The following is a 20,693-nucleotide window of genomic DNA, read 5'->3' as shown; positions in this document are numbered from 1 at the left end:
TGGCATTTATCAAGAATTTCGTAATCAAAATAACAACACTTGCTCGGGAACATATCAGGATCATTTAAGGCACGTTTCACCTCAATCCCACTGGTGGAACTTGAGAAGAAGTTTAAAATGTGAAAAGTTTATGGGATGTGCACAAAGATGGAGGAAGCATATGTATATGATGGCAAAAAGTCATCCTGACCGATGGCCAAACACTAAAAACAGGTTGACATTGTAGGTAACATATAACAGGTATCTTTGTCTATCGTAACCTCTCCAATATGCTGCATTTTGGAAAAAAACTACATAATATTACATATCTGATAGGTCATTCCTAGTGTTGTGTAGTATATTGTAATCATGATCAGTTTCTACTTTAATGTTGACAATATAAAAGTAACACACGATTCAAGATTTTAACATGAGTTTTATTTAAAGAATTATTTTCAGTAGAATGATTATGATTATGATCAGTAGTTAATGAAAAAAGACAATAATAAGTATAATGGACACAACAAGTAATCTAAAACAAACATTAATTAGCATAGAAATAGGAAAACTTAATCTAAAACAAACACTTATTAGCATACAAATAGAAAACTTAACAGTATGATATAGCAAAACAACCTAAATAGAAAATTTGATTATCTTTATAATACATATATTCGGCTTACGAACGTTACATCTAAAAATTCTAAATAAAGTTTCAGATTCTATGTGTGTATTTTAAAACAGTATAATCTGAAGCAGGTAACACAGTAAGATAATTGCACAGTTAAATTTAGACAAACAACATTTATACAGAGGATTCACCCACACTGGAGACAGGTCAAACAAATAATAATCACAAAGATTTAAAAGCATATAAAATGTTAGCACAACCGCAACATATTGGAATGTACATATACCTGATATAAAGTAAAACCAGTAAAAATCTCCTGACTCCCATTTCTCGAACACAAAGTGTCAACTGAAGTCAAAAATGTAAGTTAATTCTTAAGTCAAACTTCAGTCAATTCATTATGAAACTTTTTTTTTTTAAAATTCTGTTTTTAACTTAAGTTTGTATCGAGAAATCGAGCCCAGGACAATCATATTGACATTATGACTATGATGTGGATGAAAACAAAATTAATTATACAGATATTAGCTTTGAACAAATCTAGACAATTCCTGATCTTAAATAATTTCTAAACTTAAGCACAACTATCTTGATCTATTTTTATGCTAACTGAAGTGTAACTGCCCAATTCATTATCTTAGTGAACTTTATATATAATAAGCATATCTAAACATTTTTTTTACTAAAATGTTGATATTTATTAATAATAATTCATATCAATGAACTTAAACATATCTGAAAAATTCATGATTTAAATCAAAACATGATGTAAATGAACTTAAGCATATCTGAACAATTATGGACATTGATAAACTTAACAATGCTTGATCCTAGGACATGTCAATGATTAATATATGATGAAAAATCTAAACTCATTTTTTTATCCAGTATAAAGCTAATTACAGAACCATTTATATTCAGTAATTGTTTTACAAACATTGTAATTTCACAGCAAACATAGCTGTTAGAATTAAAATTGCACAACCATATTGTTTCTTCCATCAGAGAAACCTGTAGTAATTCATTACAAGGGTAAATTGATCAATCCAAAGATAAACACAAATATATATGCTACATCTGTGTCAGTAGAACAATACCTCTCTGTGTTAGCTGTAAATGTTTACAGAGAACAAAGTGAGAGTTATTTCTATTTTGAAATGCTTGTTTCTACAAAAATTGCAATAATAAATGTATATCAAATAAAAAGATTCTTTAATATTCCATTATGCTGAAAGTATATTTACAATTTGTATTTCATTACATTTCCAGTTTAGAAATGAATTATTTCTACAAGTAATCTGGTAATGTGAACGATACTGAGAACTGTACGTGATAGATAGCAATAGATTGGTCACACAGCGTTTACACTAGACAATGGTATCAGCAGACCAACCACAAGTGTAGAACAGTAGCCACCCTGAGCAAATCCAAACCAAGAAAGTATAGTTATCATATTTGACCCAATAAGCGCCCATGTCCCTATAAGCGCTCCTCTCCCTACTTGAGGCCTCAAGTTCCATTGCCCAGGCATAGATACACTGTGGTAGATTTTTCACTAATTTTGTCTTATTAGCACCTTCTCATTTTTTCAATTTTTAAACGCCCTGGGCGTATTGGGTCGAATACGGTACGGTAATAGGAATGTCTGTTTTTTAGAATGTGGAATGAAGCTACCGGGTACATTGAACACAACCATATTATAGAGTTTATTTTGTCCTCCAAGCCTCTAAGTGATGATGATTACATCCAGACAAACGGGGTGATGAAAAAGCTTGTACTCAATAATACAGCAAATACAAATATAATGATACAACAGTATGATCCTGTCAAACGACTTTGAATGATGTCATGATCATAATGAATACAAACTTCAAAACATAAATGCCTGCCATTGTAAATAATGTATTTTATAAATATATGTATTTGGTTAACAAGACAAAGAAGTAAAACAACAGTATGGTACGACTTTTTGTTACTTCATGCGTGGATATTTTTCCAACATCTTCACCATTTTAACCATTTCTATCGTAGCACTCTTTTGAAAATCATGGCTAAACCTTACTAGATTCCGCTCAAAGAAGGGATTATTATGCTCAACTTTATCATAATATTTATTTCCTTTGTTTTTTTTTGTATTTTCTATTGTTAATTCTATGTGATGTGAACATGTTTGCTTTATGTGTGTCTTGATAAAGCTGCAGACAGGCCTGATAATTTGACAACCTATTTTGTCCACACAGTTGGAATTACTTCTTGCCCTACATGTATTCAGTAAAAATATTTGGAACGACATACATAATAAAGGTTTGACTGAAGTAACAACCATAATCTCTTATTAAAATTTCACAATAATCTTTTCACTTATCAGACATTATTCATCTTTGGAAACACTGTCTTTGATACTTCCTCCATTCAACCACATTTTAATGGCAGACATCAGTGACATGTTTGATGAATAAACACACAAAAGTTGACTTGATCATGACCAGGAGGGCAATCTCACAAAGTCACCATTATGTAAACCAAGTAGGTATTTGTTACTTTTGTATACATTATGGGATTCTGGCTCAGGTAAGGGTATAGGGTACACATTGTACCTGCTTGATCAAAAAGCTATACATGTACGGTAAAAAATATCAACCATTTCAATTAAAATCATTCTTAATACCTTGGATTATTTCAATATTTTTTCACAAGAAATACAGAATAATAGTTTTGTTTGTAATATTTTGCCTTGTGTTTATGAGGCAGAATCATCTTCACTGAATTGTGCCTTCCAGTCCATTACAGTAATAATACAAACTATTATATTTTACCCAAAAACATAATATTTCTTTAAAATAACTATTAAAAGTCATCAGATTTTCAGATAACGAACCATTATGGTCCAAGACAATGTCTGATGCAAATGTTAGATGTATTTACTACACATAACCTTTTGGTGTACTTTCTAGCTCTCTTGTATAACACACTTTGTCAGGTTAATTAGATGTGGTTACTTGTTATCAGCAGACTGATAGAGAGGATTTTTTATCACATAATACTGTAAGCCAGTGTGTCTCTGTCGTGCTATCATGTCCGACAGGGCAGTATGTTTCTGCCTTTCTGTGCCTCCTCTACCAATGTGATGTCGTAATCCTCCGCCAACATTAAGCTAGCGATACACCCGTCAAATCCTCGTGTGAATTTCCTCAGTGTATTCTGAGAAACATTCGGCAGTCCCCCTGAAATGTACAATTCAAAATTCTTTAATATGGGTATAACCTTATTCTGAATGAAACATCAATTAAACCTGGACAAAATAGTAAATCTAAGCCTTATGTTATACATCTGTTTCATTTTTAACAAGTTCACAAAAAGAATTACTGAATATCCTTTGAAATAAAACAATTTCATTGTTTTCAGTTTTGCATATTTTGAAGTCTACCCCTTTCTTTTTTACCAATACACTATTTTATTTACAATACATTTTATATCTCCCTGTATATGTTACCAATTAATTGCCCTTTATCAATATACAAGTTATATTTTATTTTGTATATTTTACCAATTAATCCCCATTATCAATATAAAGGTAAAACTGTAATCGACCAAATAAATGCCCAGGGCATAAAAAAAATGAACAAAATGTGACATATAATCGGATGAGGCTTATTCTCTGAAAAAACCCACTATGAAACATGTATTCTGTTTTCATATTAGTGAAAATGAGGCTTTAAAAAGGTAAAGGGGCGCTTATAGGAACAGGGACGGGTACTGGGTTGAAATGTTATGTTATATTTTCGAGTAATGAGCATCTCCCTACAAAAACAAACAGTTCTCTCCCTTATCAATATTACAGTGTGTATTATTGTGATACAATTTGTTCGATACTGATCATTTTCATAGTTACTTCCCTTAGGTTAGATAAGACTGAATTGTTTCCCCCTCATCAAAACTTGAAGTACACAATTCTACTTACCGACATATAACATTTTGTTGGTATTAAGCATGGTATAACTGCCTGGAGAACTTCCTTCTACAATTTCTGTTTCATCTACTTCCAAGAATCCATCTTGCTTGTCCCTGGAAAAACATCAGCAAGTTTTAAAAACTATACAGGTATTAGCAATTGACTATCTACAGTAACTATGTCATTTCTTTATGAAGCCTTATTATCAATGATATCAGCACATCTGATTACCTTTGAGCTCTAATTGTGTGCCATTCTCCGTCGTACAGCCGCGTGTCATTATAGGAGATAACGGCCTCCCCACTTCCAAGGTTGTAGCGGAACTGTAGGGCTCCGTCCACAAAGCCGAGAGCGAGGTAGTCGCTGTTTGAGGTGATGGGCTGGTCCCGACCACTCCATAGAATCAAACCATTACCGGTCTCTGGCTTCATTGTCAGCTGGATATCAATCTTAGAACCAGTCACCCTGTTAGGAGTAAATAATACAGAGTTATCTACCCTTGATGGTAATGAATGTCAGGCCAAGTGTTCGTGGGCAGAACTGCTTTTATTACTCTAATGACATTGAAATCAGTGAAATATGCAAGGGCATATAACTATGTGAACATGAAAATAGAAAGCAAAATTCTTGGGCATATCAAGAACATGGAAGTCTATACTAACCGTTTGTTGATACTCCGGCCTGTGTACAACAGAAAACTGTGACCATTATATCTGGGAACATACACATTCCTGTCAATCTCTGAAAATAAATAAAATCAAAGATGAATAAACTTGTTTAAAAAAAATAATCAATACTAGACAAGTAAAAATTTCAAATATATTTTTGTTGTTGCTTAAATTCCTTACATACTGACACCAAGTACTAAGCCTCGGGTAAGAATATACAGTGTCATTACTTTTGAAAGGTAAGACTACAGAAGCTTCAAAGATTTTCAACCAAACCTTAATTTTTATTAATATTTTATATATTACTAAACATACTCATGACTTGTAGAAATAATTACATGTACTTGTTGTCATAATTACCTAAAACAGTCATTACATGACTTGAAATAACATTACATCCAAAACCTACCATCCTCACAGTTGGTATTGCCGTAACCAAGGGGACAGAAGCACTGGTAGACGTCTCGGTCCGGTACACACTCACCACCATTCATACACGGCTCGCCTAGACATGGATGTTCACATCCCTCAATGTTAACACCATGGGAAGCATCCTCTAGTAACTGGAGGGGCTGTTCATTGATGATTACCTGGAACACCCACAAAATGCTCAGGATCACATGGATAGCTTCCCCTTACAACAGGTACCCCACATCATCGCTTAGGATCACACAGATGAATTCCCCTTACAACAGATACCACACAACATAGCTTATTTGTAGGATCACATGGATTACTTCCCCATACAACAGGTACTCCACATCACAGCTTAGAATCACATAGATTTATTCCCCTAGCAATATGTACAAATGAATTACTTCCCCTTACAACAGGTACCACAAATAGCTAACAATCACATGGATTACTTCCCCTTACAACAGGTACCAAACATTATAGATAACAATCACATGGATTACTTCCCCTTACAACAGGTACCACACATCATAGCTAACAATCACATGGATTACTTCCCCTTACAACAGGAACACATAGATGGGAATACTTCCCCTTACAACATGTACCACACATCATAGCTAACAATCACATGGATTACTTCCCCTTACAACATGTACCACACATCATAGCTAACAATCACATGGATTACTTCCCCTTACAACATGTACCACACATCATAGCTAACAATCACATGGATTACTTCCCCTTACAACATGTACCACACATCATAGCTAACAAACACATGGATTACTTCCCCTTACAACATGTACCACACATCATAGCTAACAATCACATGGATTACTTCCCCTTACAACATGTACCACACATCATAGCTAACAATCACATGGATTACTTCCCCTTACAACATGTACCACACATCATAGCTAACAAACACATGGATTACTTCCCCTTACAACATGTACCACACATCATAGCTAACAATCACATGGATTACTTCCCCTTAAAACATGTACAACACATCATAACTAACAATCACATGGCATACTTCCCCTTACAACAGAAACACATGGATTACTTCCCCTTACAACAGAAACACATGGATCACTTCCCTTTACAACAAGAACAAATGACACTATAATGCATGTTTCATTTACATTTTTATCCTGCCTCAAACAAGAACCTTGTATTCCCATTAGTTAAAATGACGTCCCGTGATATCCAAGATATAGTCGTATCAGGTTAGTAGAAATCATATCAGGTTTGGACGATAGAGTTATCGTTCTTAGCCCATAAAGTCATTAGCAACAAGATGTCGGCACTCAAAGAGATTGAGACAAAATGTTGGAATGATAGCCCTGTTGACCACTTTTAAAGCAAACTGAAATCAGCAACACTTATTTAGGATTTTTATATTTTACAGAAATGGAAATGACAACGCATTCGAAGCATTCAATGAGGTGAAAATTGCTTAAGTTTTGAGTTGCTTTGGTTTCCATACTAGGAATGCATTTTGACGTTACTTCAATGAAAAGGTCTTCAAGGATAAATTCGTTACACAGTTTGCTAGTGACCCAATACATTCTAGGGCTGTATACAAAAGGTAGTCCATGTAAAGAGGACCTATACTATACACTGGTAGCCGCCTATAGATGATATATGAGGCCAGTTTTAGGTTTGGTTCTTGATCATCCTAATACTATTAGTTACACAGTTTATTATTGACCTTATAGGGAAAAATATTGGTTCTAAAATTAACTTGTATTGGGTGAGGCGAAGCCGAGCCTGATACATGTTTATTGAAGACTTTTTTCAAGGACTTAATAATGTTAGCCAGTTATGATGTGTGGACATATCCAGCCTACCTTTTGTATACAGCCCTGGAAGGACTTAGTAATGTTAGCCAGTCATGATGTGTGGACATATCTAACCTACCTTTTGTATACAGCCCTGGAAGGACTTAGTAATGTTAGCCAGTCGTGATGTGTGGACATATCTAACCTACCTTTTGTATACAGCCCTGGAAGGACTTAGTTCTGTTAGCCAGTCGTGATGTGTGGACATATCTAACCTACCTTTTGTATACAGCCCTGGAAGGACTTAGTAATGTTAGCCAGTCGTGATGTGTGGACATATCTAACCTACCTTTTGTATACAGCCCTGGAAGGACTTAGTAATATTAGCCAGTCGTGATGTGTGGACATATCTAACCTACCTTTTGTATACAGCCCTGGAAGGACTTAGTAATGTTAGCCAGTCGTGATGTGTGGTCGTAGTTTTTATGGCCCCCAATAAACAGATCCTGTAGTAATGTAAGCTGTGTGAACGCTCCCTTGGACACTCCTTCTACACGAGGTTGTTCGTCTACTTCCATCACACCCTGCAGACCTGTACGTGACACACGCACCCAGTGCCACTGGCCTAGACTCAGCTCCTCCACACTCCTGTAAAAGGTCAAGGTCAGATACCCATGCAAAGGTCAATATAGAGAAATGTTACAGATTTAGAATGTTACTAAAAATGTTGTTTCCACAGGGATACATGTTTTGATATTTTTTTCATAGGCAGCACAAAACTATACACTAAATAATTACCAAAAAAGAATAACACACCAATATTATAGGAAAAACCTCATTAATCTGATAGGTAAAGTGATGAAGGATTTGTATAAAGGTTGGCTGAGTCTACAAGTTAATTTGAAGTAAACTACAACTGCCATCAGACTGTACGACTGCTACAATATCAACATTAAACTATTGCATAATATCTGTACCTGATGACCCCTGGTCCTGTGCCAAGGTCGAAGCAGAACTCCAGGTAACCTTCCTTCATAGCCAGTGACAGGAAATCGCCCTTCCTGTCCAGAGTAAAGCCATTGTACAGCAGCATGCCATCCCGACTGGTAGGTTTGAAGACAATCTCTATCTGAGTGTAGGACAATGTGGAGCGACCCAGGCCATTGTGTTGTAGATAGGAATGGCCTCCAAACTCAGGGATACGCACATTGATTTCTGAAATAATGGGGTATTGACAATGAAGGAATATTGATATTTAAAGGGTGAATAAGTCAAATTAGTAACACTATGATTATTAATATGTATATGTTATCTGCTCCTAGTCATACCTACCATACTGACAGAGTTATCTGCCCCTAGTTTTACCTACCATACTGACAGAGTTATCTAACCCTAGTTATACCTACCATACTGACAGGGTTATCTGCCCTTAGTTATATCTTCCTTACTGACAGAGTTACCTGCCACTAGTTAAACCTACCATACTGAGTCACTGACAGCTGGCAGAGTTACCTGCCCCTAGTTATACCTACCATACTGCCAGAGTTATCTGCCCCTAGTTATACCTACCATACTGACAGAGTTACCTGCCCCTAGTTATACCTACCATACTGACAGAGTTACCTGCCCCTAGTTATACCTACCATACTGACAGAGTTACCTGCCCCTAGTTATACCTACCACACTGACAGAGTTACCTGCCCTAGTTATACCTACCATACTGACAGTTGGATCCCCCTGTCCCCAGTGGACACAGACAGATATGCTGGTCAGCTGACTTGGCTACACAGGTCCCTCCCCTGGCACACTGGACCTGATCACATATTCCCTCACTGCATTCACCTGGACACCAAAATAACACATGATCTAACAATGAGTAAAATTTATAATGTAGTTGTATATTATAGAGTTATCTGCCCTTGTAGATAATTCATGTATTTATTTCCAGACATGTTAACCCTCCCAATTTACGTGGAAGTCTGCCACTTTTGAGGTCGATCTTCCACATACCGCTTTAATATTGAAATATTCCGCTTTATGCAAAACATCGTTTTTTTCTTTCTATTTTTGAATTTTTTATAGTTGGCTGGGGCCTCCATGGTGAATTCAAAATGCATACCAGACTAAATAATTTCTACATGATATGTGAGTGTAGTGTCATATTTTTCACTCACAAAATAATGATATAACAACCAACCCAGAAGGGCTTAGGCGTATTATTCAGGACTTAGATCATCAGACAATGACGAGTGTGGTTTTGTACCTGTTCATAATTTGAATTTGAAGGTATAATTGGACAACACCTACCAACATTAAGACCAAACAGAGTGTCCCCTACTATCTCCTGTTTCCTCAGGTCATATCTGTACTTGTTAATAATGATCTCCTGGACACAGCCAACAAAAGGTTTGGAGATCCCAGCACGTGTAGACATGGCAGTCATGTTCCTATAACCGCCGACATACACAGGTAGCCTTAATGTGATTCGGGAGTATGCACCCTAGAGAAAGAAAGCATGGTTTATTTTAATTTGAAGTGAGACAAATGCTATATCAAATGCTATCTTGGCCCAAAATGAGTGAGAGGGATCTGAATACTAGTGCAAACTAGGCTGATCACGCAATGTCGTACCTTTTACATTCTGATGGAGAATAAAGCGAGGCCCCATCAGTGACAAACATGTGGTACAACATACAAACACCCAAAGTGTAGTTACAAAAACAGTTGTAACTTACAAATCAATTTGGTCTCTAGGACATAAATATATATATAATAGAGATGACTTAAAATGGTACACCCAGAGCCATATATCATTAGCAATTTTTGTTCCATGGATAGTTTTGCTTTCACTGCATTAAAATGTTTTGATGAAAAAATGGAATTACATTATCATGTATATAAGATTTGCTTTTGAAGTTTTTTAATGATGTTTTCAGAATGCTTAAACCCCCCTTTTGGCAAGAATAATACTGTATTACACATTGTATAAGACATGTAGATAGAGCCATCGACTATATCACAGTGCCAGAAGTGAATTCTCTGTTCTCCTCTCTGATTTACCGCTATCTCCAAATCTATAGTTGCTGCACATGTAATTTGCATTGGAAATACACCAGACATCAAAATAGCCTTAATGTAAAGCTCAATATTTGGATTGAAGCTTGCCAGGATTCTGTTTGAATAAAGGTCTGTAGATGTTCACTCCAATGCCTTGAACCCAATAGACTAAAAGTACAGATTTTGTGGCTATGAGAGAATCACTGCTATAATTAGTATATACAACAGACTACAATGATACATTCTTTTCCTCCAGCTTAATGTCAACCCCCTTTGTGAAAACATGTAATGCTTTAGAATCTGTGCATACAAATAGTCTATTTAGCAAAAGCAACAATTTCAGTTGAAATAGTGTTAAAACAAAACTACTAACTACATGACTTATTATTATAAATATGCAATCGGCATTTATATCCTTGTAATTTAAAAATACCCAACTCTATGTGACATTAGTACATTACAGGATTCTTTCTCTCGTTTTTTACAGGGACCTGGCACTAAAAATTTTAACCAACAGTATACATATATATATTATAGTATCAAGGGTATGAACTCGGCGGTCTAGAAAAACTGACATTTTTTTTTTAAACTGGGATTATTTTAATAAATGGGTTCTATACACCAATGACATATACCTTACCTTAAAGAGAAATAATTTATCTTTCCAGTGAGTGTTTGATGAACAAAATTGGCCAAGTATTGACGAAGTAATGGCTTGATGAATCGGGAAATTTACGAAAAATATGCTAGGTTTAAACATCGTGTAGCTCACTTACTTTAACCATCACCGCCATGTTCATTTGTTCTTCGGAATGCTTCTCGATTTTACCAACAAGCACAACACTACATAATTTGCATAATGCAGTCACGTTATGTAAAATCGAGAAGCATTCCGAGAGAAAAAATGAACATGGCAGTGATGGTTAAAGTAAGTGAGCTACACGATGTTTAAACGGCGGGACCTTAGAATCTAAATGCTGACAAATTTACACAAGAAAAAAACCCCAAAACAACAAAAAAACTGAACCATCAACGAAATATGTAGGGAGTATTTTCAAAGATTTCTGCCTGGAAAATGTATAGACGCCTATGACCTTGACCTTTCTACCATAGCCTTGGCCACAGTGGTTTAAAGAAATGATATTGTTGATCATTCATAATTGTTTGTCCTATCATTTAATTATTTTCTTCAATCCGTTATGAACAAAATCAGTTTTACCTTCTTTTGAGGGCACTATGGTCTTAAAGTGTTGTCTTGGGATTACCCAAGTCGGAGGCAAGGGTACTATGCCATCACTTGACCACAGTGCCTTCAAAAGAACGCAATAATGTATTAATAGCACTTCCTTGTGTGAAGAAAAACAGGCCTGTTTTACGGATTAAAGCTGATAAATAGGTACTGTCAAGTAGAATAAGTTCTTTTGGGCAAAGTATAATGTCTACATCCAAAGCCATAAACAGATAATGTCATTGAGACTGTATGAATAGTACATACCTTAGAGAAGCCAACAACCATCTCTCCATCATTCAGTTGGAGAGATCCCTCGTTATCCACCCGGCGAGCATGTACTCTATTCCAGTTACCCATGGTGACTTGTACTTTACTTCTCAAAATAGCTGGACCTGTTCCGCAGTCATACCTACAGGCAAAATGACAACACTATAGTTCTCACATACAGCCCCGGATACCGTTTAGTATGCAGGCTAAAATTTTCCTAATTTTAATTCAAAACAAGAAAATCAAATTAAATTAAATTTCAGCTGTTTTAGATATTCGAGATCTGGCTTTTAGGGTCTACATTACTCAATATTTTCTCTATATTTTGTGGATCAAAGTTTTGCCAATACAGCAATATCCCACAAAATCGTGGAAAGATCATCCCTATGAAAATAACCAGCTATACTATAGACCAAAGGAAATTAACTGCATAAACTATGGCCAATCTAGGCTTCTGTAACACCCAAGAACACAGATTTCTGAGTAATTTTATTTGTGTATTTTTTCCTAAAACTATTTGTTTATAGTCAGATTGACAGACCCCATAAGAAAGAATTGTCAGATGCTGCAAGAAAGAATTATAAGATGCTGTAAGAAAGAATTGTCATATGCTGTAAAAAAGGATGGCCAGACATTAATTGTAAGAAAGGATTATTAGATGCTGCAAGAAAGAATTGTAAGATGCTGTAAAAAAGAATTGTCATATGCTGTAAAAAAGGATGGCCAGACATTAATTGTAAGAAAGGATTATCAGATGCTGTAAGAAAGGATTATCAGATGCTGTAAGAAAGAATTGCCAGATGCTGTAATAAAGGATTGTCAGACATTATAAGAAAGACACTGTAAGAAAGGATTGTCAGACACTGTAAGAAAGGATTGTCAGACACTGTAAGAAAGGATTGTCAGACACTGTAAGAAAGGATTGTCAGACACTGTAAGAAAAGATTATCAGATGCTGTAAGAAAGGATTGTCAGATGCTGTAAGAAAGGATTGTCAGACCCTGTAAGAAAGATGCTATAAGAAAGGATTGTCAGACGTGTAAGAAAAGTCAGACTGTAAGAAAGGATTGTCAGACTGTGTAAGAAAAGAGCTGTAAGAAAGGATTGTCAGATGCTGTAAGAAAGGATGTCAGATGCTGTAAGAAAGGATTGGATTCAGATGCTGTAAGAAAGGATTGTCAGACACTGTAAGAAAGGATTGTCAGACACTGTAAGAAAGGATTGTCAGACACTGTAAGAAAGGATTGTCAGATGCTGTAAGAAAGGATTGTCAGACACTGTAAGAAAGGATTGTCAGACACTGTAAAAAAGTATCGAAGTGTCAGATGTAAGAAAGATTGTCAGATGCTGTAAGAAAGGATTGTCAGAAGTAATGTAAGAAAGGATTGTCAAAGAAAGGATTGTCAGAAAAGAAAGATTGTCAGACCTGTAAAAAAGATTGTCAGATGCTGTAAGAAAAAAATGTCAGAAATGTAAGAAAGGATTGTCAGAAGAGAAATGCATGTAAAAAGGATTGTCAGACACTGTAAGAAAGATTTCAGACACTGTAAGAGATTTCAGACATTGTCAAATGTGAAAGGATTGTCAGACATTGTAAGAAAGGATTGTCAGATGCTGTAAGAAAAGGATTGTCAGATGCTGTAAGAAAGGATTGTCAGACACTGTAAGAAAGGATTGTCAGAGCTGTAAAAAAGGATTGTCAGATGCTGTAAGAAAGGATTGTCAGACACTGTAAGAAAGGATTGTCAGACACTGTAAGAAAGGATTGTCAGACACTGTAAGAAAGGATTGTCAGACACTGTAAGAAAGGATTGTCAGACACTGTAAGAAAGATTTCAGAAGTAAAGATTGCAGCAGAAGAAAGATTGTCAGATGCTGTAAAGATAAAAGAAAGATTGTCAGACACTGTAAAAAGATGTCAGTAAGAAAGAATTGTCAATTGGTGTAAAAAGGATTGTCAGACGCTGTAAGAAAAGATTGTCAGATGCTGTAAGAAAGAATTGTCAGAAAATGTAAGAAAGGATTGTCAGATGCTGTAAACAAGGATTGTCAGACGCTGTAAGGGGGTTTCAGACACTGTAAGAAAGATTATCAGACATTGTAAGAAAGGATTGTCAGACATGTGTAAGAAAGGATTGTCAGATGCTGTAAGAAAACTGCTGTAAGAAGGAATTTTCAGATGCTGTAACAAAGTCACTATCAGATTGCTGTAAAAAGATTGTCAGATGCTGTAAGAAAGTGTGTCAGATGCTGTAAGAAAGGATTGTCAGACACTGTAAGAAAGGATTGTCAGACACTGTAAGAAAGGATTGTCAGACATTGTAAGAAAGGATTGTCAGACACTGTAAGAAAGGATTGTCAGACACTGTAAGAAAGGATTGTCAGACACTGTAAGAAAGGATTGTCAGACACTGTAAGAAAGGATTGTCAGACACTGTAAGAAAGGATTGTCAGACATTGTAAGAAAGGATTGTCAGACACTGTAAGAAAGGATTGTCAGACGCTGTAAGAAAAGATTATCAGACATTGTAAGAAAAGATTATCAGACATTCTAAGTAAAAATTGTCAGATGCTGTAAGAAAGGATTGTCAGACATTGTAAGAAAGGATTGTCAGACATTGTAAGAAAGGATTGTCAGATGCTGTAAGAAAGGATTGTCAGACACTGTAAGAAAGGATTGTCAGAGACTGTAAGAAAGGATTGTCAGAGACTGTAAGAAAGGATTGTCAGAGACTGTAAGAAAGGATTGTCAGACACTGCAAGAAAGGTTTTTGCAGATTGTTTATACCAAAATTCCTAGCTACAAAAGGTTTTAGCATTGTTTATTATATCCAAGGCCAAAGTAGTCAATGAGAGGGGTAAACCGGGCTGGAGTTTACACAATAATCAATGACAATGGAACAGATACGGTGATAACATAACCATAAAACACATGTAATAGAGCCCAGAGGTCTGATCAGGCTATCCTGGGAACAATTCTTAGGCAAATCAACTCCACTTACTCTCTTCTACATAAAAACAAATCAATTTGAACACAGCTAATAGATAAGACGGCTACACCAATTATAAATTCCCTTATGATGGGGCTACTTATCTTTGCTACAACTATCCAAAAATAATTTTCTCTCCCTTAGATTCGTAAACTTCCCAAAATTACTCTCCAAGGAAGGGAAGTACTAAATTGGTTGGAGTAATTTCAGGCTGTGGTCCATCAGCAGTCACACCATGACTAATACCAAAATCTGATGTCCTAAATGGTCTCTTTGATTGTAAAACCAAAAATATCAACACTTAGCTAAAGTGTTATTCAGGAAATGTCATAAGGTTTGGTTTGACAGCCTAAACGAGGCCATGACAGAGAAGGCACTGACAAGGGTACTGCTCATCTGTGTCTCTCTGACCACAAACATGTCGGAAATGGTGTCATCATCCACACAGATAGCTCCCACAACTGTCCATAACTTACTGCCAGCCAAAGTTTCAGAAAAACTGCACCCAGTTGTTGCTCCCTAATTGGGCGATTATGCCAATCAACACCTCCAATCCTTTGTTGATTACAATCAGAACACTTATAGGGACAATCATCCACTTTGTAGATCTAGTGGAGAATGAAACTGATTGGGCTGTTAGGCTGGTGTGACCTGGCCAACGCATGTCTATCACCACACAGCCCCTGATTAGGCTCTCAATGGCAGCAAATTACACCCTATTTTCTTGTTTTTCTGGTTGAATATATTTGTAGGGCAACATTCAATAATGCCATGGTATGAATTATATCAAACTATTTTCTTGTTTTTCTGGTTGAATATATTTGTAGGGCAACATTCAATAATGCCATGATATGAATTATATCAACTGGTTTTTGGTTTATACTGACTAATCTGACAGAGTGCTACCATGGTGTGTAACCATGGTGTGTTACCATGGTGTGTTACCATGGTGTGTTACGTGTGTTACCATGGTGTGTTATCATGGTGTGTTACGTGTGTTACCATGGTGTGTTATCATGGTGTGTTACGTGTGTTTACCATGGTGTGTTACCATGGTGTGTTACCATGGTGTGTTACGTGTGTTACCGTGGTGTGTTACGTGTGTTACCATGGTGTGTTATGAGTGTTGCCATGGTGTGTTATGTGTTGCCATGGTGTGTTACCATGGTGGTAATTCAATACAAAAAGCCCAAGGGCAGTTATCTGACAACCTTGGCATCAGTGAAGAACTAAGTTACGATTTTTCAAAAGATGGTGACTTTGGTGCCCATCTTTGATATGAGAAAAAGTTCAAAATGTGTATTAAAGATGCCAGCTGTTGCTGCAATATTGGATTTCAGATCAAAGCAAATGGTAACAACACTTGGTTGGGACAATGTCATGATTATATCAAATTTCAGTTCAATCTCACCTGTGGAACTTGACAAGAGGTTTAAAATGTGGAAAGTTAACTGTCGGTAGACGGTGGACAATGACGGACAAGCACAATTATAGGTCATCCTGACGTTTTTGGTCAGATGACCTAAAACTTCGTCTAGCGGTGTCCTGTATTTTTAGGTTCGATGATATGAGTATACTGACTGTTCACATATGTGCTTTATAACAATATGTAGGAACTAGCACTTCCAAATACATATGAAGTAACAGCCCTGGGTGATCAGGTGGTGTAATGGTTAAGTCACTTGCATTTTACCTAACTAGGGTTTGATCCATGACACACGGACATGAAAAGGTCAGGGGGTCATCTGCCAATCACATGGGTTCCCTCCCACTTTAACACCCTTTGCATGCTTTCAGCCAGGCCATTTAAAGTGATTTGTATAAGTTGTGTAACTTGTTTTGCATTTGATGTAATAAAGTTTATATATATAACAGCCCCCAACAAATATGGCTACAGCCCAAACACATGTGGGTACAGCCCAAACACATGTGGGTACAGCCCCGGCACATGTGGGTACTGCTCCAGCACATGTGGGTACTGCTCCAGCTTATGTGGGTACTGCCCCACCATATAAAGTATAGCCCCACCACATGTGGGTACAGCCCCCACCACCTGTGGGTATAGCTCCAACACAATTGGGTACTGCCCCACCATATATGCTACAGCCCCACCACGTGTGGGTACAACCCCACAACACATAGGTACAACCCCACCACATATGGGTATAGCTCCAACACATGTGGGCACTGCTCCAGCTTATGTGGGTACTGCCCCACCATATATAGTAGAGCCCCACCACATGTGGGTATAGCTCCAACACATGTGGGTACTGCTCCAGCTTATGTGGGTACTGCCCCACTATATATAGTATAGCCCCATCACATGTGGGTATAGCTCCAACACATGTGGGTACTGCCCCACCATATATGGTACAGCCCCACCACACATAGGTACAGCCCCACCACACAAAGGTACTACCCCACCACATGTGGGTATAGCTCCAACACATGTGAATACAGCCCCATCACATGTGGGTACTGCCCCACCACACATAGGTACAGCCCCACCACACATAGGTACAACCCCACCATATGTGGGTACAGACATTGCACCACTATACACACAGACAAGAGATACCCAATGAGAGCCAGGGCTGTACAGTAACAGTGGCTAACAAGAGATACCCAATGAGAGCCAGGACTGTACAGTAACAGTGGCTAACAAGAGATACCCAATGAGAGCCAGGACTGTACAGTAACAGTGGCTAACAAGAGATACCAATGAGGGACTGGGATGTACAGTAACAATGGCTAACAAGAGATACCCAATGAGAGCCAGGGCTGTACAGTAACAGTGGCTAACAAGAGATACCCAATGAGAGCCAGGACTGTACAGTAACAGTGGCTAACAAGAGATACCAATGAGGGACTGGGATGTACAGTAACAGTGGCTAACAAGAGATACCCAATGAGAGCCAGGGCTGTACAGTAACAGTGGCTAACAAGAGATACCCAATGAGAGCCAGGGCTGTACAGTAACAGTGGCTAACAAGAGATACCCAATGAGAGCCAGGACTGTACAGTAACAGTGGCTAACAAGAGATACCCAATGAGGGACTGGGATGTACAGTAACAGTGGCTAACAAGAGATACCCAATGAGAGCCAGGACTGTACAGTAACAGTGGCTAACAAGAGATACCCAATGAGGGACTGGGCTGTACAGTAACAGTGGCTAACAAGAGATACCCAATGAGAGCCAGGGCTGTACAGTAACAGTGGCTAACAAGAGATACCCAATGAGAGCCAGGACTGTACAGTAACAGTGGCTAACAAGAGATACCTAATGAGGCCAGGGTTGTACAGTAACAGTGGCTAACAAGAGATACCCAATGAGGCCAGGGCTGTACAGTAACAGTGGCTAACAAGAGATACCCAATGAGGGCCAGGGTGTACAGTAACAGTGGCTAACAAGAGATACCAATGAGGGCCAGGGCTGTACAGTAACAGTGGCTAACAAGAGATACCCAATGAGGGCCAGGGCTGTACAGTAACAGTGGCTAACAAGAGATACCCAATGAGAGCCAGGGTGTACAGTAACAGTGGCTTACAAGAGACACCCAATGAGAGCCAGGCTGTACAGTAACAGTGGCTAACAAGAGAACCCAATGAGAGCCAGGACTGTACAGTAACAGTGGCTAACTAGAGATACCCAATGAGAGCCAGGACTGTACAGTAACAGTGGCTAACTAGAGATACCCAATGAGAGCCAGGGCTGTACAGTAACAGTGGCTAACAAGAGATACCCAATGAGAGCCAGGACTGTACAGTAACAGTGGCTAACAAGAGATACCAATGAGGGACTGGGATGTACAGTAACAATGGCTAACAAGAGATACCCAATGAGAGCCAGGACTGTACAGTAACAGTGGCTAACAAGAGATACCTAATGAGGGATTGGGCTGTACAGTAACAGTGGCTAACTAGAGATACCCAATGAGAGCCAGGGCTGTACAGTAACAGTGGCTAACTAGAGATACCCAATGAGAGCCAGGGCTGTACAGTAACAGTGGCTAACAAGAGATACCCAATGAGAGCCAGGGCTGTACAGTAACAGTGGCTAACTAGAGATACCCAATGAGAGCCAGGGCTGTACAGTAACAGTGGCTAACTAGAGATACCCAATGAGAGCCAGGGCTGTACAGTAATAGTGGCTAACAAGAGATACCTAATGAGGGATTGGACTGTACAGTAACAGTGGCTAACTAGAGATACCCAATGAGAGCCAGGACTGTACAGTAACAGTGGCTAACAAGTTTTGTCTGTGATGAGTGCCTGTGGGGACTTCACAATGAACACTTCTGTAATCTAATCAATGTCAGCAGTGTGTGGAGGTCCCCAGGTATGAGCCACTAACAAACCTAATCACTGGCCGGTTAGGTGACAGGAATAATGCTCCTTAGATACCCACCACAGCAATACAATAGGCTGACTCACACAACAATCAGACAATGTCAATCTTAACTTCCCTAACTAATTAAAGCATGATATTTATAATACACATGTACATATTTATCATTTAAACTCATTATCAGAGTACCTAGCAACAGGTATCTATCGGAGACATAGCTCGAAGAGAAACAAACATTTATTTACATAAACAAGTGATTTTGAAATGATGACTCCACTACCCACCTAAACTCCACATATCCATTGATGAGGGCGATGGAGAAGAAGTCTGACTTGGTGTTGGTGTTCTCGGCTGTGAACAGCAGTAGCCCATTGTTAGCCTGAGGTTTGAAGTCTATCTCAATGTCAAACTCTTTATAGCCAGTCTTTAGGACAGGAAGTGCCAGGTAACCATTCCCCAGAAACTTTGGGTACCGCACCATCGTTTCTGAAATACACAAAACACATATTGGGTGTCAAGGTCAAGATACACTTTATATACAGGTGTATATATAAAGTGAAATCCATTTTGTGATATTTCCTTTTCAGAAGCACATTTAATTTGATGTATGAATAAGTCAAGGTAATAATCTGAACAGGTAAAGGTCATAATCTGAACAGGCCAAGGTCATAATCTGAACAAGATAAGGTCATACTCTGAACAAACCTGGTAGTCCTATCTTATATGTCACTGGTTTAGTATCATGACCTTGAGATTCAGTGGATGACAATGAACAAAAGGCTCACGTACATCTTGTACCAGTGACTTCAGATGTTTTCATGTTATGTAGAAGGAGCAGAAAATGAATGGCCAGACCAACCAAGATTCAAACCTGGGGCCCTAGCCGGCATGCTCTACCAATATGGGTCTTATGAGATCCAAAAACGACATTGGTAAAGTACAATTTACCGTCAATTAGTTCCACCTTCCAGAGATTATGACTCACGTCAAATGGTGACATCATAATCACTGGATGGTGGGACTAAACGATGGCAACTTGTACTTAACCCACGTCGTTTTGTGATCCTGAAACCCCTGCATTGAACTACCTGATCCCCAGCAATCGACCTGATCCAGAACTGCTACACTTATGGATGTTTAACAGATTAGTGATAATGTTTAACGGATTAGTGATAAAACAAATCTGTAAGGTTCTAAAGGTATGTCAATTCATTTTGAATATAGTGGATAAAAAAACACATATATTTAACAATTCCTTAAGGTTCAACTGCAATTTCAGACCTTTGACTATTACGTGATGATTTTTCTTAAATGAATGTTATAATCTTTTGTGGATCTGAAGCTGTGGAAGGCTTCGCA

At 37.8% G+C, this 20,693-nt stretch overlaps 1 protein-coding gene across 1 annotated transcript in view; it reads right to left on the bottom strand.

Moving 5' to 3' along the window:
- Positions 1-395: 395 nt before the first annotated feature.
- LOC138325380 (pikachurin-like) overlaps positions 396-20,693 on the bottom strand; it is a 74,253-nt gene continuing 53,955 nt past the window's right edge. The window contains exons 4-14 of the mRNA XM_069271006.1: positions 19,619-19,820; positions 11,993-12,137; positions 9,748-9,940; positions 9,157-9,282; positions 8,418-8,655; positions 7,860-8,088; positions 5,640-5,820; positions 5,225-5,303; positions 4,794-5,027; positions 4,572-4,675; positions 396-3,834 (exon numbers count right to left, since the gene is read on the bottom strand). Of these exons, the coding sequence (XP_069127107.1) occupies positions 3,683-3,834; positions 4,572-4,675; positions 4,794-5,027; positions 5,225-5,303; positions 5,640-5,820; positions 7,860-8,088; positions 8,418-8,655; positions 9,157-9,282; positions 9,748-9,940; positions 11,993-12,137; positions 19,619-19,820 (1,883 nt within the window). The 3' untranslated portion in view covers positions 396-3,682. The remainder of the gene's footprint in view (positions 3,835-4,571; positions 4,676-4,793; positions 5,028-5,224; positions 5,304-5,639; positions 5,821-7,859; positions 8,089-8,417; positions 8,656-9,156; positions 9,283-9,747; positions 9,941-11,992; positions 12,138-19,618; positions 19,821-20,693) is intronic.

Source organism: Argopecten irradians, chromosome 6 (genome assembly GCF_041381155.1).
Source record: "Argopecten irradians isolate NY chromosome 6, Ai_NY, whole genome shotgun sequence".
NCBI lineage: Eukaryota > Metazoa > Mollusca > Bivalvia > Pectinida > Pectinidae > Argopecten > Argopecten irradians.
Note: the sequence above shows the minus strand (reverse complement) of the source record. Positions and strands in the feature narration are given on the sequence as shown.